General features: G+C 44.8%; 2 protein-coding genes and 1 pseudogene across 3 annotated transcripts in view; 1 reads left to right on the top strand and 2 right to left on the bottom strand.

Moving 5' to 3' along the window:
• Positions 1-92: 92 nt before the first annotated feature.
• Positions 93-22,464, top strand: part of SETD4 (SET domain containing 4) — a 186,063-nt gene continuing 163,691 nt past the window's right edge. Inside the window, exon 1 of the mRNA XM_086675936.1 lies at positions 93-389. The gene's annotated coding sequence lies outside the window, so the exon portion shown is untranslated. The remainder of the gene's footprint in view (positions 390-22,464) is intronic.
• On the bottom strand, positions 3,297-4,678 carry LOC112850457 (phosphoribosyl pyrophosphate synthase-associated protein 1 pseudogene; annotated as a pseudogene).
• On the bottom strand, positions 9,203-17,165 carry LOC112849540 (carbonyl reductase [NADPH] 1-like). Of its 2 annotated transcripts, XM_025913188.2 has the most exons (3): positions 16,738-17,159; positions 16,066-16,173; positions 9,203-9,887 (listed from the first exon to the last, which is right to left on the bottom strand). In XM_025913188.2, exons 1-3 carry the CDS (start codon positions 17,021-17,023, stop codon positions 9,406-9,408), a joined length of 876 nt encoding a protein of 291 aa, XP_025768973.1. In that variant the 5' UTR covers positions 17,024-17,159; the 3' UTR covers positions 9,203-9,405. The 2 variants fall into 2 exon arrangements, with proteins under 2 accessions (XP_025768973.1, XP_086532065.1); XM_086675939.1 differs by lacking the exon at positions 16,066-16,173 and having other exon boundaries at positions 16,738-17,165.

Here is a 22,464-nt window from a genome sequence, read left to right as displayed (position 1 = left end):
CCCTCTGTGGGAGGGTCTCACTGAACAATGGCTGAATGCCAGCTGCACTCAGGAACGCTAGCTTGCTGGACCCTGTTGCTGCCGGTGACCTGAGACTGTGGCCAGGTGCCAGCCTGCCTCAGGAAAAGTTTGCAAGATAGTGTAGCAGCAGCGTTTCAGGGATTATGGGAAATCACAACACACATCTGGCACCAGGCTTCACCCTTAACGACCGTGTTCCAGCACCAGCAAATGTGGCCATTCTCTGGGGTCCGCTGGGCCCAGGTTGCCTCGCAGCCTCTACCAAATGTCCTTCCAGCAGTGGAACCGCTTCTCCCCGCGTGGCCTGTGAACCTGCCAGACCCCACTCTGTTCCTAGGGATTCACTGTTCCCACCAGAGCACCTCCAGGTATGGAGCTGCGGAGTTGCAGACTCTGTGCTCCCCTTGTTTACGGTCTTAATGGAATTTAAACCCTCTGCTTTCTCCTTTGTTAGTTTAGTCCCTGCGGCTGTTTCCACTTTTCCACTTTCTGTCCAGCTGCTTTTGGGGAGGGGTGCTTTTCCTGTATCCCCCCTCCCCCTCCCCCTGTCTCTGTCCTCTCTTTGCCCACAAAAGCAGCTCCCTGCCCACCGGGACTTCTCATTCCCCAAGTTCACCTCTCCACGCTGCATACCTGCTGAATTCTGTGGTTCAGGTTGTGCAGATTGTTGTGTTAATCCTCCAATCAGTTTTCTAGGTGTGCAGGATGGTTTAGTGTTGGTCTGGCTGTATTTCATGGGTGTGAGACACACACAAAACTTCCATGCTTTTCTGCCATCATCTCTATTTTTAGTTTTTAAAGGAACCTCATACTGTTCTCTATATTGGCTGCATCAACTTACATTCGTAGCAACAGTGCATAAGAATTCCCATTTCTCTACATCCTGCCCAGCATTGTTTTAATCTCTTGTCTTTTTGATGATCATCATTCTAACAGGTTGAGGTAGTATCTCACGACTTTGATTTGCATCTCCCAGGTGATGAGTGATGTTGAGTACCTTTTAATATACCTGTTGGCCATTGGTATATTTTCTTTGGAAAAATGCCTATTCAAATCCTTTGCCCATTTTTTTAAATGGATTATTTGTTTTTTTGTGTGTATTTTTGCTATTGTGTTGTATAATTTTTTAATATATTTTTGATATTTACCTCTAACCATATATCTATCTATCTATCTATCTATCTATCTATCTATCTATCTATCTATGGTTTGGAAATATTTCTCAGTCTGCAGGTTGTCTTTTCATCTTGTTGATGGTTTCCTTTGCTGTACAAAACATTTTTAATTTGATGTAGTCCCACTTGTTTGTTTTTTGTTTGGTTGTTTGTGCTTTAGATATCATGTCAAAAAAGTCACTGCCAAGAGTAGGGTTTTTTATTAAGTTTATTTATTTATTTTGAGAGAGAGACTGTGTGTGTGAGCTGGGGAGGAGTAGATAGGCAGAGAGAGAGGGAGAAAGAGTATTCCAAGCAGGCTCCGTGCTGTTAGCACAGAGCCCAACATGAGGCTCGAACTCACTAATGATATCGATTTCTGAGCCAAAACCAAGGGTTGGATGCTTAACCGACTGAACCACCTGGGCGCCCTATGGTTTCTGGTGTTACATGTAAATATCTTTAATCCATTATGAGTTAATTTTTGTGAGTGGTGTAAGGTAGAAGTCTAGTTTCATTTTTTTCCATGGGACTATGCAATTTTCCCACCACAATTAAAAAAAAAATGTTTGTTATTTTGAGAGACAGGGGCAGAGAGAGAGGGAGACAACGAACCCCAAGCACTCTCCACACTGTCAGCCTGAAGTCCCACATGGGTCTCAATCCCACAAACTTCCAGATCACAAGCTGAGCCAAAATCAAGGGTCGGACACTCATTCCTTTGAGCCACCCAGATGCCCCCCAGCCCCATTTTTTGAAGATAATGTCTTTTCTCCATTGAGTATTCTTGGGTCCTTCGTCAAACATGCTTGGGTGTGAGGGCTGTTCTTGAGGCCACCACGGTGGCTATCCCTGTGGCACCCTGGAATTGGTTTCAGGCCTCTGTATTCAGAGGGACTCAGGGAAAAGGGGTGCTGCTTATACTTATTGGGAACACTGTGGACTTGGAGGAAGACGTTCTCCCTGCAGTTGGTATGAACCAGTATCAGGGCTGTGTCTGAGAGGCTGGACTCCATGGCTGAAGAGGGAATCAACTGTGCCCATGCTAGGCTGGAGAAGAGTTTCTGGAAGACTGGGGATCTGTATTACCCATAACACTGGCGAGGCAGCTGAACTGGGAGATGATGGTCTAAGGGCCCTTAGCCCTGTCCTTAGGACCCACCTCACTGTTTGTTCTAGAGCAGTATTGCCAAGGTTAGAAAAACCACCATTTCTGTATATTTCTGGTGAATATGTAACATACTATTACCTCTTTGCAGAGGAATTAGTTCCTGTATGTTTTTTTTAATTTTATTTTTTAATTAAAAAAAATGTTTATCAATTGTGAGAGAGTGAGAGAGCATGACCATGTGTTTTATAATTTTTTAATTTTTAAAAATGTTTTACCAATTTTGAGAGAGTGAAAGAGCATGCACGTGCACACATGCAGGGGAGGAACAGAGAGAGAGAGAGTCCCAAGCAGGCTCCACGCTGTCATTGAAGAGCCTGACACAGGGCTCGATCTCACGAACCATGAGAACGTGATCTGAGCTGAAATCAAGAGTCTGATGCTTAACCGACTGAGCCACCCAGACACCCGATGACTAGGTAATTTTAAATGCTGGATAGAAAGGTCAAGTGCAGCCCTAAGTAATGCAGTTGACAAAAGTGTCACCTGTCACACAAGAAAAAGTATATGGTTAGTTCTATATTTTAAAACTTTAGGTTTTTAAGTCCAATATTCCAACACTGATTTGACTTTGATGCTCAGGAAGGGGATGGAACGTACAGATGGAGCCTCACGTCTAGGGTTTGGGACCATCCGTGGACCTGGAACACCTTTTATTTTGTAGGCATTGTTTTCTGCACAGTCTGGACAGAAGTCAGTCACCATGAAGGCGGGGGAGTGGGAAGCTCTGCAGTGTAGTGAACAGACTAGGAAGACCACAGATTCTTTTCTTTTCCAATGAAGAGCAACACAGGTATTGAGAGAGAAAGGATGCTACTGTCTAATCGGACCTCCTTGCTAGGGGTCGTGCCACACATGCTTCGTTGTTCACTGGCTGTGGACATAGCAGCTTCTCACAGACTACTAGGGTTTTCCACAAAACACTCGTGTGAGGTTAACCGGGGAGAGGACAGCTAGACTGGCAACAGTGCCAGGGCACTCAGCTTCCCTAATCAAGATCCACATCGACACACGCATGTCTCTGCGGTGGAAACGACTGCCAATTACGGAGTTAAGACCTTATCTGCCTTTTGCCCCTTTTCCATATTAATAAGATTTGGAGATTCTTTTCAGGAAAGTGTCTGTAACTTTTGTTTAAGGGACAGAATGACACTGGCAGACATTTCAGGCCATTTATCCATGAACTCTGTCTTCCCCTTGACCATCTTAATGCCTCCTACCTACCAAACCTGGCAAGAGAGACCATCTGACTCCAGGCTGTTTGTAGTCCTCCCCTGAAAGGAAACATTTTGTATGTAAGTTGATGGCACCGCTTTCCACACGTTTTCCTCGGGAGCTCCACAGTCCAGGCAACTGTGGCACCTAGTCCTCCACAGTAATGTTTCGGGAAAAGGTAGGCCATGGACTCCCCATTGTGGATTCTCCGAATTGCTTCAGAAAGAATCAGACTGATATCCGCAGTCTCTATCTTGGGACACTGCGGCTTCTGCATGCCATGAGGGACAGTATTCGTCACTACCACCTCATCAATGGAGGACTCCTCACTCAGGCAGGGTCCTCTGCAGACAGGATGCCTTCAGTGGCCATGACATAGATCTTGTAAACCCTCTCTCTTTCAGTGTCTCCGCAGAAGCAACACATCTTCCTGCATCATCCATAATGTCATCCACCATGTAGTGTGCCCACCATCATCTCTGACTACAGTTATCGGCGGCTTGTCTTTGGCCATCATCAGCGGCAACTCCAGACCTGGGTGGACAGTAGCATTTTTGACTACTGGGGGAGAATGACGACCTTCATCCATGTCCCGCTCTGTACCCTGGGCTTCTGCGTGGATTACAGCTAACCCCAGATGGAGTCTCTCAGCATATGACTGGGCAGCATCAGGAGACTTTGCTACAATGACTGCATTCCTGTAATTCAGAATTTCTTCCTGGTTATACTGCAACACAAAGGGTGAGGCTCTAAGGTTGTACATGGGAAAGCTGCAAACGCCTTGTATTTACTTTTGATGAAGATCTTTGGTGATCATGTGAGTTAAACCTGCTTTTGCCAGAATGTTCGCCAAGAATTTACACACAATGGAATGAACCCCTCTTCCTCACCTTGCTCTGCTTGCTCTAGGGGAAATAAGGGATGACTCTAGTAATGTTCCTGGCACGGGCTGTCTTCAGTGCCTAAGCCATGCTCAGTAACTCCATCACAGCTATATTCACATCTCTGGTTCTTGTCTGTATAATGAAAATATCTTGGCCATGAATAGATTCTTTTATTTCAAGTCTTGCTTCTCCATTGGTCTCTTGATAGACCACAGATTTCCCCAGTTCAGCACCAAGATGCCCAAGGGCACCTAGGACTGGGGCAGAACTTACACTCACTGCGACCTGGCCTTGTAGCCACCTCAGAGCCAGTAGGACCTGTCTATGGAAATGAAGGACATGCATCTATTCCTGGAAGGGAAATTGTTTTTTTTTTTTTTTGGGGGGGGGGTGGAATTGATCCTACAGATACCCTCCCTGGGGTACAAAATGACAGCAGGGCAAGGATGTTCTTTAAAAGCTCCCAGCCAAGTTGTTGCAAAGGTCACAAAATTATCCAGCAAGATGATAACGGTTGTAATTTTTCTAAGTGATACATTACAAGTTGTTTACCGTCATCAAAAGTACAAGTGTTTGATCTGAACACGGCATGGCTGTCTGTAAACTTCAGTAATTCTTTTGGGTCCTAGTGTCTGTGTATGCAGTACTTGTTGGTAGACAGTGCCATCTGGTGGTTTAGTGGCCAAACTACATGGCGTCTGGATCCATTTCTGTGACCATCATACAAAGTACCACAAGCTGGGGCTTAACAGAAAGGTATTTTCTCACAGTTCTGGAGAGCAGAAGTCCAATATCAAGGTGTTGACGGGGTCGTTCTCCCTCTTAAAACTCTAGCAAAGAATCCTTCCTTGCCTCTTCTAGCTTCAGGTGGTCACTGGCACTCCTTGGGATTCCTTGGTTTGTGGTTACATCATCCCAACCCCTGCCTTCTCTTCTGTGTCCTCCTCCTTTTTTATAAAGACACCATTCATTGGACTTAGGGCCCTTCCTGATCTATCATGACCTCATCTTTTTTTTTTTTTTTATGTTTATTTAGTTTTGAGAGAGAGAGAGACAGACAGCGAGTGAGCAGTGGAGACATAATTGCTGAGTGTGTGTGTTCCTTGCCTTTGACTGAAGGCAAAGAACTTTCCGAACTCTTTGTTCTTCAAGAGCAATACTTTGGTACAACTGGTAATCCTAGGGAGAGCTGCCAGGAAGAAATGCCAGAGGTTTTTACCTGGGGGATCTTTAAGGTAATCTGCCAAAACTTACATTGAGTCACCAATGTGGCCAAACTGCTAAGTATACAAGGAACATGGGGATCTTACTTTTCCGGGGCTACCATAACAAATGATTACAAACTGTACCCAGTTAAAACAACAGCGATCTAGTCTCTTGAAGCTCCAGAGGCCAGAGGTCTGAAATCAAGGTGCTTCCAGGACTGTGCACTCTCTGGTTTCTAGGGAAGACTTTTCCTTACCTCTTCCACCTTCTGGTGGCTAAAGGTGTTTCTTTGCTTATGGCTACATCAGTCCACTCACTGCTTCCATGGTCACAGGCCTCCTCTTCATCCTCAAAACTTCCCCACCTCTGTAAATAAGGGTACATGTGATGGCATCGAGGACCCTCCAAGATAATCCAGGATGGGTTCCACTGCTTGAAATCCCAACTTAATGCATTTGTGACAATATAGAGTAACATTTATTCTTTTGCCACATGTGTTAATCTGTCTAGAATCTCCAGAGAAAACTGAACTGATAGGGTGTGTGTGCATACACATGCTTAGAGGAAGAGAGGGAAAGAGTTGAGCGAGAGAGATTTATTTTAAAGAATTGTAAGGAATGACTCACAATTATGGAGGCTGACGAGTCCAAAATCAGCAGGGAGGCCTGCAGGCTGGAGATTCAGGGAAGAGAGAATCAGGGAGATTCAGGCCAAAAAGCATCTGTAGAGTAACATCAGCAAGATGGCAGAGTAGGAAGTCCTATCCCTGGTTTACCCACAGAAACACCAAATTGATGGAGGTCCTGAATCTAGTTAATAAGTTGCAGTCTTCCAGAGGAGCACAAACCAGAGAGAAGCTATAGTGAATGGAGGAAATGGAAAAAGCAGTGTCCTCAGGAAATGTTGGTTTTAGATGGGGTTAGAGGGATTTGAGGCAGGAAGGGAGGGCATAGGTGCAGGTGGAGAGGCAGGAAAACAAATATGTGCTCTGGAGATCCTGGAATATTCTAGGCAGGTGATAGGTTTTAGGCCGGCCTTATGAATTGGAGGCAGTGAGGTTCCACTAACCTGACTAGATCACACAGAGAGAGGAGGGTTGGAAGACGATGCCCATGTTGTTGACCAGTACTTCCAGACCCCCACACTCCTTGCGTAGGAAGTCAAGCAGTGCATGGCTGCTCTGCAGGTCATGGATGTCAGGCAGGGGGAAGCATGGTTGGGAGCATCATGTTCCCCGAGACCTGCTGGCACAGAACACCCATGATGGTGAAGCCTAGTTGGGCCCAGTCACCAGCACCACATGGCTGTAGGTCTACTAGGCTGAGTGAGGCATTAGAGTGCAGAAAGCAGACATGGTAAGACACTTGGGGTGTGCTGTGGGCCCCGTGCATTGGCACAGGTGTGTTCTGGTATCTGGGGATTTTACCCCTAGAGCTAGAGGCCCTGCCTCCATCACCCATCAAAGAAGGGGCCAAAGGTTCCAGATGGTTCCCTAATGATGCTATACCAGGTCTGTCTCTCCCAGGTCTGTATCTTAAACCCAACCAGAACTCCCCACTCTTAGGATCCTTCCTCTGAGCTCAGCAATGGTTCAGGATGGACTGATGTGCTCCTCGGAAAGAAAATGGATAGTCATAGGCTAATAGGAGCTAGAGATTCATGGTAGTAGAACTAAACATATTTTGGGAAAACCCCATCAGGAAGAAAGGAATATAGCCATTGTGTTGGGAATGTGTCCTTCTTCCTCTGTAGAATGGGAAAGTTTGCCTTCTTCTAAGATGCAGTGAAACTGGTTGTACAGGGAAGTGCTTCTGAGGACACAGATCCCCTGCTTTCTCAGTAGAAACTCAAGAGAGAGATACAGAGAATGAGGTCCTGTGCCGGGACTTGGGTGTGGGCAGGACTCCTCCCTCAGTGTGATTCCCAGTGGGCCCCGAGTGGGAGGGAATGTTTGTGAAGCTCACTGTGGCTGAGGAATTGCTTGGGATGTCTGCTTTAATGGTTATAAATACTTATGTTTGTTAAAAGTGCTTATATTTGGTGTAGACCAAGGTTTTAGTTAATAAGTGTTATATATAATTTGGTGTTATTTTTAAGGTATCAAGGAAAAGAGATCTCTGTGATACTGGGATACATTTCCAAACCAGCAGTTGACATGCTATTGTTTTGTCCTAGACATTGATGCTCCTCATGGGTCAGTTTAGAAAAGCCAGATAACAGAAATTTAATAGCCCCTTTGAAGGGAAAGACCTATTTTTTCAAAGTTTATTTATTCTGAAAGAGAGAAAAAGAGAAAGAGCAGGGGAGGCGCAGAGAGAGAGAGAGAGAGAGAGAGAGAGAGAGAGAGAGAGAGATCTGAAGTGGGCTCTGTGCTGATGGCAGAGTCCCATGTGGGGCTCATGAACCTTGAGATAACGACCTGAGCCAAAGTTAGACGCTCAACTGACTGAGTCACTCAAGCGCCCCTGAAGGGAAAGACATAAAGTATGGACCCAACCCTTGCTTGCAGGGCCCATCAGTTCTCATTTCTGTCAGCCAGAAATCCCTGGTGAAGACTGAAAAATAATCATGAGGGGAGGAAGTCTGTACAACATGCATGCTTCTGTGAAGGGAGGGAGGTGATGGGCATTCACGGAGGCCCCCAGGAGCCAGGCTGGGTATGGGGCAGTAAGAAGCTCCCCTCAGGGCCCTGGATGTGTCAGGCCCCAGTCTGGGGACACTGACAGGGGGCACTTTGCATCGCCCTTGTTTTCAGCCTGTTCACCTGTATTAGTCATTTACTCTTCATGGAAATCCTATGACTTCCCCAGAATTGTACACTTAGGAGACCGATGTACAGCAACATGCAGGATTTTGCTCAAGGTCACCCCATAAGGTGGCAGAGCCAGGACGTTTTTGTTTCCAGATGTTTGTCTTTAAAGCTTTGAAAGAGGTATGTGGAAAGACTGGGACTGTAGACACCCATGTATCAACCAAACCAGATTCATCTATGACGAGTATTTTACTATCCTCTATGTTCTCTAGAGATCTTTCTGGACCTTGTTAATGTTACAAACTTGGTGACACGTTATCTGTACATGAATAGTGCATTCGCCTTGAGGAGATTTGACAGTAATTCATATTCATTGATACCAATCCATATTTCCTTTTCTCCCTTGTCTCAGGTTGTCTTCTGGATGCATCGTAAGAGCCTACTTCCCTTTCACAACTTGAAATTGTTTTTCCCCAGTGAGTTTGATATTTAAAGAGACCACAGAATGTCTTTTTGTGGTGGGGTGCACATGTCATAGTAGAGGCTGATAAAGTATGCTAGCAAGGGAAGTCCATCCCCATTCATGGGTTTATATATCATCTTTGGTAACTTTAAAGCTACAACAGCAGATATGAGTACGCCCAACAGAAGCCATTGGCTTGCAAAGGCAAATACATTCACTCTGTGGCTCTTTCACTAATATTTATCAACTCCTGTGTTAAAATGTCCCTTCTCTTGACCTAACTTAGGTTCTGTTAGTTTTTTGGGCTGGTTGGCAAGCAATAAGCTGCACACATGGACATTTACTTATAACTCTTTATTCATCTATGATGTTCATTCACTATTGTCATTAAGTCCACTTTTCCTTCTCATATATCACAGAAGACTTCACAGAAATAGTAGCTAATTCAAGGTGAGTACTTGATACAAATAAAGGTTCTTTCTTTCTTTTCTTTGACAAGGACATTGCTGATAGTGTAATCTCATGGTCAAATCATGGAAGTATCATAATGGGACCCATGGAGGGAACTGAGAGGGGGGGGCCCATTGTTCAACTTTCTTCTCCATTACAAACTCCCCGTGAGGTCCCTTAGCATTCGAGGGCAAAAGGGCCAAGTAGACAGGAGTCTCTGCTCCTTCTTCTGGGCTTTTAATGGCTGTAGGTCCACCCATGTCTGTTCTCACCCACCCAGGGCAGCAGGCATTCAGGAGGATCCTGTCTCCCCTCCTCTGCTCACTCAGTTTCCTGGCATGGATTCTGGACAGGACCGTGACACCAATCTTTGACAGTCCATATGTGAATGCCCTCATATCAGGCCAGCCCTCCTTTGTCTGTACCCTGTTCTTTGTGTCTTCCACAAACTTGTTCATGAGTCCCACCAGCTCCTCCTCTGTGATAGTCTCACTTCTGAACTTCTGCTGCATTCCTGGGTTGCAGTTCTTAAGAGCTACTAAGCTCATTATGCTAGACACATTGACCACTCTGCCTAAAAAAGAACACAAGTAGTTACATAGAATGGCATGCACAATAATGATGAATACCACAATCCCTTGGATTTGTCTATTTGGGAGACAATTACCAGTTTGCTAGGAGTGTGAATGTAGTCTTCCTATATAAGTGAAGGACACAATACAGTCTTGAACCTTGTAACACTCATAATGTCTCAGAGGATGTCAGAAAAATGATCTAATGGGGAGTGCAGTGCCTAGATGTCCCATAAGGAAAAGACAGCCCCTTATACAGGAACGTGCTCCAGAAAGTAAGTAGGTGCTCACTGCAATCATGAGTAGAGAGACACTTTTCTTCACAGGTCCCCTTTGGGACCATCTTAACATCTTATGGTCCCATGGCCAGTGCTCTATGAATGAATGTGTATCAACCAACCAACAACTGATCAGTTTATTGATGACCTTTTGAAGGAGAGCACCTGCATAGGTTTTGTGGGCTGTCTTTCTGCTGTAACCAGGTAAAAACAAATCTCCTCAGTGGGCTAAGGTGCATGCTATTTACTCTATGTTGGGATTTCATCAACTCAGGAGCAGTGAGAACACACCAGGCAATAAGGTCATGGAGAGGGGCAACGGAAGAGTCAGGTGTTAAAGAGATGGTATAAAAAGAAATGCTACAACATGGATGAATCTTGATAACATTACCCAAAAGAAAGTGGCCAGTCACAAAAGACTATTCATTATATGATTCTCTATATATGGGATGTCCAGAAAAGTAAATGTTCAGGCAGAAAATAGATTGGAGGTTGCTTAGGGCAGTGGGAATGCAGGACCAGAGGGCTGATGCTAAGGGTCCAGGTTCTCCTTGGGGTGATGACAGTGTGCTAATCTTGAAGCGGTGATTGCTCCACACCTCTGTCCGTTTACTACACTGAATTGCATACCTGAAATGGGTGAAGTGTATGATGTGTGAATTTTATCTCAGTAAAGTGGTTAAAAGTGTTAATCACATAGTTCTCACTAATTCTTTTTCAAAAATATAGTTATTATTCATAAATGTGAACTTACATTGACATGTATAAATAGTTTACTATTTTTCCATCTACATGAGTATCTTTAGCCTAATAGAAAGATTATGAGAATTTACAAACAATAAGAGCTTCAGTAAATTAGGAAACTATCCCTATTTTATGTAAATATCCGGGAAAGACAGTCATGGTCACTTAACTCTGAGCTCCATCCCACTAAGGAATGTCAGTGCCATACAAGTTCAGTGGGAGAGATAATGCATGACCCTGTGACTCTCATTGGTGGTGTTTACAGATAATTAAAATGATTTCTAGAAAGTACCTTATTAATGTAACAGTTTTCTAACATAAACACCTTTTAGAAAGGGGTCAGTTATTCCAGTCCTTCCTTTCATCTAAAACATGTTAAGTGTCACTTTAACGGAACTTATGTGTTAAATGGTTTAGTAAGCACCTCTCATGTTTGATTACTTAACTAATTACATTTATTTTATTTTAAAAATATCATCTGCCTGTCTCAAAATAAAAATAATACACATTAATGTTTCAAAATTGCAAAACACAGAAGTTTATGAAATAAGACAGGGGCAGAGGAACCCACCCTGGGTAACTGGTATACCAGAAAGACAGCAGCATTTACTCATAGGGGCTTGGAGCCATTTTCTTATGTACCTTTACTATAGACACTAGATGGAGAAACTCTACAAACTTTCTGCAGGCTGTGTATAATGTATAATGAAGTGATGCCCTCTTGTCTATTCTGTATTGTCTATCTCAGGAAGTCTAGAATCACCTGTGAAAATGCTTACCTGTGTATTTCAGGGAGTCTGACAGGGAGTAAAAGGTATTGTAGGTAAATTCCTTATAGTAGATGCTGCAACCATTTCCTCAACCCAGGCCTGTCCCCTGCACCGACCACATTTGCAAGTGGCAGGCTGGCTGTCAGCGGGCTTCACCTCAGAGCTGGGTGAGATGGTAGACCCTTCTGGTGTGACAGCTCAGGACAGGAAACACAAGTGCAGGAATAGGAAGTACTTATGGAGTTTATACAGCCAAGTGTCTGATCCAAACATTTTGTCTCTAGAGTAGACTCATGGCTTTCGTGTGTCATTTTGAGAACTCTGAGCTGGAATGCACGCAGCCCATGCGCTACAAAGTTTAAGGGTGGGGCGCCTGGATGGCTTAGTCAGTTAAGCAACTGATTCTTGATTTCAACTCAGGTCATGATCTCACGGTTCATGGGTTTGAGCCCCACATTGGGCCCCGTGCTGACAGTTTGGAGCCTGCTTGGGATGCTCATTCTCGCTCTCTGCCCCTCCCTCACTCGTGCCCTCTCTGTCAAATATAAGTAAGTAAACTTAAAAGAAAAGAAGTTTATGGACCATCCATAAGACCTTGTGATAAGGGTGTGTGAGTGCATTTGAGTGTGTCGTATGTCTGCATGTGAGTGTGTGCGAAAGAGACTGGATGTGTGACTGTAAGTGTGTGACCTGTATGAGGTAGCGTGTAAAGGAATTGCCCCGTCACAGTCAGTGTGAAAGCATGTCACCCAGATACGAAAGGACTCTTGTTCTGGTGGGGCTGGCGTGTGTCTCAGGCTTATAGTCTATCCAGGCCATTACTCTGTATGTGGCCAGGGATCTATTTAGGAACATCTCTCCCTCTCCAAACTTCAGTGTCCTAAAGCACAGCCACAGTGATCTCCACACCACAAGGTATTTTAGACATCATCTCATCTGGGGTCACAAACTTCAAGGGCAGCATTTGACTCTCAAGGCTATTCAGAATCTGTGAGCCCAAGCTGGTTCTCATGACCTTTGATGATTTAACATTTGTCACATTCCCTGGAAGATCCATGTTTTCTAATATCAAGAGGACCAGTTCTTTAGTGTCTTGACTGATAAGGGTTTTTCAGAAAACACTTCAAGTTTTGAAATGTGCCTCCTGTGGTTTTCCCTGAGGTACCTGGGGGTCTTGCTATAAGGAAGGCATTGGCCCAATAGAGCAGAGTCCTTTTATTTTCTGTTTCCCTTGCCTTACTGGGTAAGGCTTCATTTGAAGAAGGGATATGTAGGGAAAATGATTTGAGGACCTTGAGTAGTGGGAAGAACCACTAGTTTGGATGTCACATGACCTCGGTCTTCAGCCAGCTGTGCTTGTGACCTTGAAATCCATTATTCCTCCAGGTTCTTAATGGGGACCATATATAAAATGCCTAGCACATCACACCTAGAAATGTCCAGCCACCTATCCTTTCTAGAATCAATATGTCAGAATGAGTGTGAGTGAGATACATTTGCTATTGTAACTTTCTCTCCAAATTTCTCTAGTGGTTTTTAAGACTACAGGATAGGGGCGCCTGGGTGGCGCAGTCGGTTAAGCGTCCGGCTTCAGCCAGGTCACAATCTCACGGTCAGTGAGTTCGAGCCCCGCGTCAGGCTCTGGGCTGATGGCTCGGAGCCTGGAGCCTATTTCCGATTCTGTGTCTCCCTCTCTCTCTGTCCCTCCCCCGTTCATGCTCTGTCTCTCTCTCTCTGTCCCAAAAATAAATAAAAACGTTGGAAAAAAAAATTAAAAAAAAAAAAAAAAGACTACAGGATATTGCAAAGCAGTACCTTCTCAAAGGAAGGTTGAGAACAACTTCTGTAAGGGTTCTTTGCTAACAGTAGCCTTAATAAGACCATATTATTGCCTAGTATTTTAAGCTTATATCTGATGAGCAAGAGTGCTCAGCTTTCCAATGTTTGTTCAATTCCTTAGAGATGATTATACCTTAATATCTTTTTGAAATAAATGTAGAGTATAATTTAAAGAGTGAAAGAATAACAACAGCTTATCCTTTTAAAGAGAATATCTTTCAAATTCAGGAATAGGAATTTTGGTGGAATGAGAGTGAAATGATATGGAATGTGGGAAGGGATTTATATGACTTTGATACTAATTGCATGGTTAAGACTGGTGATAGGCACCTGGTTGTTTTAAGTTCTTATCTTCATTTTCTGCCTAAATGGTTTAACTAAAACTGTTATTGAAAAGAGGATTAAAATATAAGAAGAATTGGAGTCCCTGAGTGGCTCAGTTGGTTAAGCGTCAACTCTTAATTTTGCTCAGGTCATGATCTCTTGGCTCATGAGTTCAAGGCTCCTTTGGGCTCTGCAATGAAAGCATGGGGCTGGCTTCTCTCTCTCCTACTCTCTCTGCCTCTCCCTACTGGCTCTCTCTCTTCCTCTCTCTCTCTCAAGATAAATAAATAAATAAATAAATAAATAAATAAATAAATAAATAAATAATCTGAAAAAAATGTAAGAGTAGGGGTGCCTGGATGATTCTGTTGGTTAAAAAAATAAGAAAAATCAACATTTACTATCTCTCAATATCCTTAAAGTCACAATTCTGTCTTTTGGTTTGTCCTTATGCACCTAAAAACAGAGCACACGTTGGCCTTTTGCATGTGTTCTGACCCACAGAGAACTGGTGGATGTCATTGGAGATTGTTCTTTGTATCCTGGTTTCTGAAGTATGGGGGAGGAAGGACAGCATTTCCTTTGGCTGCCCTAGCTAGGACTTCTCCCAGATAGTCTCCCCAAAGAGGGTAATGTTCTGATAACATGAACCACTGTGGCTGCCATCCCCTCAAATAATGGCAGAACTCTCTTATTTCCAAAGGCAAGGGAACCCTGGTCTTACACTGAGAATATAGCTTGCATTTCCATGTCCCTGAGTCTAGTTTTCCTGAGGCAAGATCAATATTTGATTAGAGCCTGCCTTAGCAAATGCAGAAGAACACTCATTCCTCATTCTGGTCCGAGGCCAAATACACAGCAGGCACCCACACTGCTTAGTAAGTGAGAAAACAATCAGCCAGAGTATGATTTTTGCGTGTAGGGGAATACGTGTAGGATGTGTGATGCTGGCACACGGGACTCGTCCAACATCAACGTTGTGGTGAGTAAAGGAGTCGGGGGACATTTGAGAGCTGCCCTTTGGGTGCCAATGAAGCCAGTGGTAGAAGAAGTGATGGAAGTTTCCAGGAATGAAGAGGCAATGGAGGCAGAACTGAGGGTAAACTGTACACGCACGTACTCATTCAAGCCAGACATCCTAATCTTTCTAAAAGTATCAGCTTATTTAATTAGTGTACTGAATGGGTGGTGGTTCCCCATCACATTAACGTGGGGGTAAATATTGCAGTAGTTTACAACCAAGGAATTGTGGCAGTTTGTTTGTGCAAACAATGATCAAGGTGAAGGGAGGTTGATGGGCCTGGACTTTGGCAGGTCTGACGACAGAGATCGCTACGAGTTGTGCTCAGGATTGGACTTTGCTCTTGAAGGGCTTTTGCGAGAAAGTGAGCACGCAGGGAGTACAGAGAATAACCAGAAAGGAAAAGACAGAAGAAGCAGCATCTCTTAGGAAGGTTTCAATTGTCCAGAAATGACAGCCGAGTCTCTGTTGGAGAGTTGGGATGGAGAAAGCTGGAAGCTTTCCCCCAAGTTGGAAGCTTGGGGGACAAAATCTATAGGACAACTGTTAGGATCTGGTCAGTGATAATCAGGAGGTGGGCACGGTGACCTCATTTTTCATGGTGGGTGGATGGAGTGGTCCATGACCAGGATGATATTGGGAAATCACAGGTGTCATCTGGACACATTTGAGATGCTTAGGTGGGGGGTTGGGTGGGCAGCTGGAGGGGTCGGATCTGAGGAGGGAAGGGAGGGCATCCTGAGGAGAAGAAGAGGTAGGAAGAGAATGCTCTAGGGAATGTTCTAGGCAGGTGACAGATTTTAGGGGAGCCTGAGAAGTTTGGATGGTGAAGAGTCCACTAGCCTGAATAAAATCACTCAGAGGAAGGCAGAAGGAAGAGAAAGGGTCCAGGAAGGAATTCCCAGGGAAGTGCACCTGTGAGGGGTACAGAGGCAGGAAAGGCCTTTGTGAGGAGAATTTGAAATGAAGATGTGAAGGAGAAGAAAGAGCCAGTTGTGAAAGGCCAGCAGGACAGAAGGCACTGCTCGCTGCTGGACACACGTGTACAGAGTCCTGAGGAGAAGGGCACCTGTGTGGTGGGGACACCGCAGTGAAGCGGGTGTGGCTGAGAAGCGAGAGGGAGCAGGGCCCTTAGATAAGGTCAGAGAGGCAGGAGCCAGATCATTCCAGAAATGGCACTGCTTGGGCCCCTGATCACACCTACCTTGGGGTTTCATTAGAGGGAGCAGTTCTGTGCACACGTTTCGAGTACCAAAGAAGTTTGTTTTCATTGTCAATTCTGCTTTAATATGTAAGGGTGTGTGATCATCAACTGGTAAGGAAGAAGGAGAATAGGTCAGTAAGCAGTTGCCTCCTGAGAATATTCCATGAAGTGACGATAGCATTTTTTTTTTTCCATTTGCAAACGTGAATTCTCAGCCATTTCTGTGTTAGGTAACACTATTGTCCCGGTGTGAATTATCTGGCTGGCTGGTGCCGTGTAGCTTTGTAACTTGGCACCACTTGGGGATGCTAAGGGAAGGGTGCACAATGGGTTTTCTGTGTACCTTTGTTTACAATATGTTGTTTATTGCAAAATAGGTTAATATTTACCAAATGACTCAGACCCAATCAGAAAGAAACTTGGAAAAACCTGGGTGAGGTCCCTGAGAATCTGATCCATGCCAGTGTGAAGGTCCTCTGGCTGGAAATGCTTGCAACTGCTGGAGGGTCCTGCTCTCCCTGTGTCTCCAGTCCATCTTCTTCCCTAGGGAGGCTGTTCTAGATCCCCTCAGAGCTCTGGACCCCAGAGCAGCAGTTTAGACACCAGCCCCAAACCCACCCTGGCTGGTCCCCTAAGGGAGGTCTCCTGGCCTAAGAGTTCCCACGTTCTTACTATCAAAGGCGACGCCCGCGTTGTTGACCAGCACGTCCAGGCCCCCGTACTCCTTGCGCAGGAAATCACGCAGGGCGCGGATGCTCTGCAGGTCGTCGATGTCCAGCAGGTGGAAGCGCGGACTCAGGCCCTCGCCCTGGAGCTGCTGCACGGCCTCCCGTCCCCGCGCCTCATCCCGTGCCGTAAGCACCACATCCCCGAAGAACTGCCGGCACAGGTTGCGCACGATGGCGAAGCCGATGCCCTTGTTGGCCCCGGTCACCAGCGCTACGCGGATGTGTGACATGACTGTGTGGATTGCTAGGGAGGCCCCGTGTGTGGAGCCGATGGTGCTGTGGGCCACACCGAGGGCTAGTGGTGCGGAGGCCTGGCCACAGTCAGAGATGCCGGTGGAACTGTATTCTTGGATCCAGCGCTGTGACTCCTAGAGCCGAAGCCCCACCCCTGTCCTTCCATGAAAGGAGGGGCCAGAGCGCCAGAAGTTTTCCTGATGGCGCTGTGTCAAATCCGTACTTCATGGGGCTGCACCTTGAGCCCAACCAGGACTGTGTCCTCTTAGGATGCTACCTCTGAGCCAAGCAATGGTTTGAGGTCAACTGATGTGCTCCCCAAACTAAGGTGGTTGGCCCTGGGGTTAATAGGGGGCTAGTGATTCATGGTAGGCGAGTTAAAATTATTTTCGGAAACCCTCAAAAGTAAAAAAGGTGTACAGATATTGTCTTGGGAATGTGTCCTTCTTCCTCTGCAGAATGGGAGAGGTTGCTTTCTTCCAAGATGCAGTGAAGTTGCTTGCACAGGGGAACTGCCTCTGAGGACACAGTCCCTTTACTTTTTTCGGAGAATCTCAATAGTGAGGAACAGAGAATTAGGTCCTGTGCTGTGATGGGGGTGTGGACAGGGCTCCTCCCTCTGTGTGATTTTCAGTGGGTCCTGGGTGGGAGGGAATGTTTATGAAGCTCACTGCGGCCAACAAATTGTTTGGAATGTTTGATTTAATGGTTACATTAGCCCCTTTTTCCTGAAATCCCTACTTTTTGGTTCTGTTTAAGGTTACAGTTAATGTGTTATATATAAATAGGTGTTATTTTCAAAGTATCAAGGGGCTCTGTGGTGGGAAGCCATTGGCCCCAGTCAAGGTGAGTTTCTTTATCGGCTGTCCCTCTAGCCTTACTGGGCAAGAAATCACTTGAGGAACAGGATCCTCAGCATAAAATATTTGAGGACCCTGAGTAGTGAGAAGAACCATTAGGCTGGAAGCTGCATGAACTTGGTCTACATCAGGCTGTGCATGGGACCTTGAGATCTGTTTTTCCTTCATGTTCTTGATGGGGACAATATACAAAATGCCTAGCACATCAAATGTAGTAATGTCCATACACCCCACCTTTCTAGAACTATAATATGTCAGAGTGTGGGTGTGTGAGGGAGGTGCCTTTACTGTGGTAATTCCCCCCTGCCAGCTGATTCCTCTAGTGATTTTCCAGACTATTGGACATTGAAAAGCAGTACCTCAAATCAAGGTTGATAACACCTTCTTTAAGGTTTACATAGTGTGTGTGCCTTAACAAGACTGTTTTGCTCCTAGAACTTTTATAACTACTGTATGATGAACAAGAGTGTTCAGATTTCACAGGTGTGCCTGATTCCTCAGAATGGTCATTCCATAATATATTTTGGAAATAAATGCATATTATAATTTAATGAGAAAAAAGAAGAATAGCAGCTAATGAGCATTAAAGAGAATATTTTCCAAAATCAGGAAGAGGAATTCTGGGGGAATGAGAGGGAAAAGACATGGAATGTGGGAAGGGGTTTCCATGGCCCTGACATTGATTGATGGGTTAAGATAGGGGGTGGGCTCCTGGTCGCTGTAGATTCTTATATCTTCTGTGGCTAGATTATTTCAGAAACACTGTTTTTACAGAAAGCATTAAAAAGTAAGGAGAAGTTGGGCACCTGGGTGGCTCAGTCGGTTAAATGTCCAAATCTTGATTTCTGTTCAGGTCACGATCTCATGATTCATCAGTTTCAGCTCCACATTAGATCTGGGCTGACATTGCAAAACTTGCTTGGGATTCTATCTCCCTCTCTCTGCCCTTCCCTTGCTCTCTCTCTCTCTCTCTCTCTCTGTCAAAATAAATAAAAAAGTAAGAAGAAATTTCTTTTAAAAAGAAAGAAATTTACATTTTTTTACATTTTTTTAAAAAAAGGGGTTTTTTTTACATTTTTTTAAAAAAAGTAAGAAGAAGAAATCCACGTCTATTATCCTTTGGTATCCTATCCATAAGGTCATCCTACTCTGATATTCTCCTTCCAAGGTAAACAACAAGGTAAACATTGACTTTTTGGATGTGTTCTGCCCCCACAGAGATCTGGTGCAAAACATTCAAGATTGTTTTTTGTATCTAAGGTTCTGAAGTATGGGGGAGGACGGACAGTATTTCCTTTGACTGCCCTAGCTAGGACTTCTCCCAGATAGTCTCCCCGAAGAGGGTAATGTCCTGATAACATGAACCACTGTGGCTGCCATCCCCCCAAATAATGGAAGAACTCTGCTATTTCCAAAGGCAAGAAAACCCTGCTCTTATGCTGAGAATATAGCTTGCATTTCCATGTCCCTGAGTCTAGTTTTCCTGAGGCAAGATCAATATTTGATTAGAGCCTGCCTTAGCAAATGCAGAAGAACACTCATTCCTCATTCAGGTCCACGACCAAATACACAGCAGGCGATGACACTATTCAGTAAGTGAGAAAACAATCAGCCAGAAGTGATTTTTGCCTTCTAAGGGGGATATGTGTAGGATGTGTGGTGATGGCACAAAGAACTTGTCCCACATCAATGTTGTGGTGAGTAAAGGAGTCAGGGGAGATTTGAGAGCTGCCCTTTGTTTGAGGTGAACTCAGTGAACTCAGTACTGGTACAAATAGTAGAACTTTTTCAGACAGGACAGGGAAAGGGGGCAGAACTGAGAGTAAGATGTACCTGCATGTGCTCAATTCCAATCCACCAATCTTTATCTTTTGTGGAAAATCAGTAATGGGAAACCTCACTAAATGCAGTCAGGAAGCCGGCAGTGGGAGCAACTCATGCCCTACCACTCCCAGTCAACTGCAGTCCCAACAAGAAGAGAGAGAGACTTGATCAAGGGAGTTGCCCTTGCACATGAACACAACTGTACTACTCCAGACAGAGTAAAATATGCTTGTTTTAAGTCCCTGGAGCAACAGCCCAGCCAATGGAAAGCACTACACTTCTAAGTCCCAGTTTACTCCATTGGACTTTTAGTTTAAAACAGCCCTCCCAACTTACCCCTTTTCTCCTTAAAAATGTACCTGTCCTTTGTTCCCTGGACTTGCCTATAGTTTTGCCACAGCTTGGTTTTCCCAGATTGTAATTCTCTTTATTCCCGAAGAAACCCAACTTTGCTGGTGAAATAACTGGCAGGTTACATTTTTACAACTAACATTCCTTGGTGACACATGTGGGGATCCAGGGAAGATCCCCAAGGCCTCTTACTCTGGTGGGCAAGCAGGTGTGGTATCCATGGAGGTGTTTGGGTTCACTGCTTTCTCACCAACCATAGGGTTTGAGGGTAAGCTTTTCTCCTGGACTTCCAGCTCCATGCTTTTTGTCTGTGATTTCTTTCTTTCTTTTTTTAGATCTCTGAGAGTATTCATTTGGCCTTTGATTCCTTCTCAGAATCAAACTGTTCCTAACGGAACTCCTTTCTCGTTTGGTCTAATTCCTTTTGGGATTGGACTGCTCCTGTTGGAAAAGTACCAGTTTGAACTGCATTGGTCTTCGGTCCTATTCTGCTTTGGGATTGAACTGTTCCTGTTGGAATGGTACCATTTGGAGCTGCATAGGCCTTCTGTCTAAATTCTTTTCGGGATTGGACTGTTGCAGTTAGAACTGTGCCAGTTGTAAATGCACTAGCCTTGGGTCCAAGTTCTGTTTGGTACTGGACTATTCCTCTTGGAACCTGCTGGTCTCTGGTCTGAGTCATTCTGGAACTAGGTTGTTCCCGGAAAACTGCTAAAGAAAATGGGATCCCCTGCAAGAAAATGCTTCGTGACACCCCTCCCCTTTGGGACTATGGCTCATTTTATGTTTAAAATCTATGGTTGTTCTGTAGGCACATTCCTAACTAAATGGACCGCCTTAAACAAAAGCATTTCAAGACTTGTTAACCTTAAAAGTAAAACTGCCAGTTAATTTACCAGGAACAGATGCATACATTCAAGAGTGAAGAGAACTGCAAGTCAGGAAAATCAAGCTGCAGAAAACCTGGAGACAAGTCCAGGGAACAAAGGACAGGAATGCTTTTTTAAGAAGGAAGGGGGAAGTTGGGAAGGCTTTTATAAATTAAAAGTCCCTTGGCATAAACTGGGTGTCTGAAGTGCAGTGGCTTTTCAGTGGCTGAGTGTTGCCTGGGGGGAAAAGGAAAGTGTCTCTATTTCTGGCTGGTATAGTAGAGTAGTATCCATGGGCAAGGTCAAATCCTTCTAAGGTCAAGTTCGTCTCTTCTTGTTGAGTCTGCAGTTGAGCCTGCAATTGAGTAGGAGTGGTAGGGCATGAGACCTTTCCCTGCAGACACCTCCTGATTCCATTTTTAGTGAGGTTTTTTGTTACAAACTTTCAGAAACTTCAGTGGCCATAATGGGGGACTTTCAATATCTCCAAACTTGGTTTACTCAAAATTAAGTTAAAAAACTGTTTCTTCTTGAAAGAAGATAAAATCAAAACAAAAAAAGAATGAGATGTCTATTTTAAATGGTACCTTGGGGCACCTGGGTGGCTCAGTTGGTTAAGCGTCCAGCTTCGGCTCAGGTCATGATCTTGCGGTTAGTGAGTTCGAGCCCCGCATTGGGCTCTGTGCAGACAGCTCGGAGCCTGGAGTCTGCTTTGGATTCTGTGTCTCCTCCTCTCTCTCTGCCCCTCCCCTGCTCATGCTCTGTCTCTCTCTGTCTCTCAAGAATAAATAATCTTAAAAAAAAAATTTTAATGGTAACTTGACCCTTGCAGATGTGTTTGGATTCTGTTTGCCCCTTTGGAAAGTACTGTTTCTAAATTCATTGAGGCACACAATTGAAAGAGGCAAAATGATGGGGCACCTGGGTGGCTCAATCGGTTAAGCATCCGACTCTTGGTTTTGGCTCAGGTCACGATCTCACCGTTGGGAGGTCAAGCCCAGAGTCAGGCTCTGTGCTGACAGTGTGGAGCCAGCTTGGGATTCTCTCTCTGACCGCCCCCCCCCCCCAAATATATAAATAAACTTAAAACATTTTTTTAAACAAAATGGCTTCTGAGGCCTCTTTCCCTCATCTCTACCTTCTTCGTTTACAGACAGGAGGCAGCCATCTTCCTCTGTCTCTGCACCTTCCTCTTTCTCTGGGCCCTCTCATTCTGATCCTTTTGCTGAACTTTCCTTTTCATTTGAAGCTCCTTCTGCTTCCTCCTCTCCTGAACCTACTCAAACCTGCCCCTTTCAAGTTAAGTCTTCTAAAGATCTAAATAGACCCCACATTTCTTATATTCCCTGGACTAAGGCTGAATTCAGAGTCAAAGAGTTTCCTAAAGTCACTGAGAACACCCATAGGTTTGCTGAAGAATTTAACGTAATTAGCCAAACGTTACCAACAGGTTTCTCAATTGGTCACATGCTTGTTGGTGAGGGCCAGGCAAAACATTGGATGAAACTAGCTCAGCAGGAACATCTTGAACAG

This window comes from Puma concolor, chromosome C2 (genome assembly GCF_028749965.1).
Source record: "Puma concolor isolate L17-30 chromosome C2, mPumCon1.1.hap2, whole genome shotgun sequence".
Taxonomy (NCBI): domain Eukaryota; kingdom Metazoa; phylum Chordata; class Mammalia; order Carnivora; family Felidae; genus Puma; species Puma concolor.
Note: the sequence above shows the minus strand (reverse complement) of the source record. Positions and strands in the feature narration are given on the sequence as shown.

Coding starts and splice junctions, on each gene's coding strand:
- LOC112849540 (XM_025913188.2), bottom strand. CDS start 17,023: ATGTCACACATCCGCGTAGCGCTGGTGACCGGGGCCAACAAGGGCATC. Junction 16,174..16,737: donor CGCGGGCGTCGCCTTTGATA/GTAAGAACGTGG, acceptor CTTCCTTACCAG/TTGATGATCACACACCCTTA. Junction 9,888..16,065: donor CCCTCTAATGAAACCCCAAG/GTAGGTGTGATC, acceptor GTTCTTTTTTAG/GCAGAGTGGTCAATGTGTCT.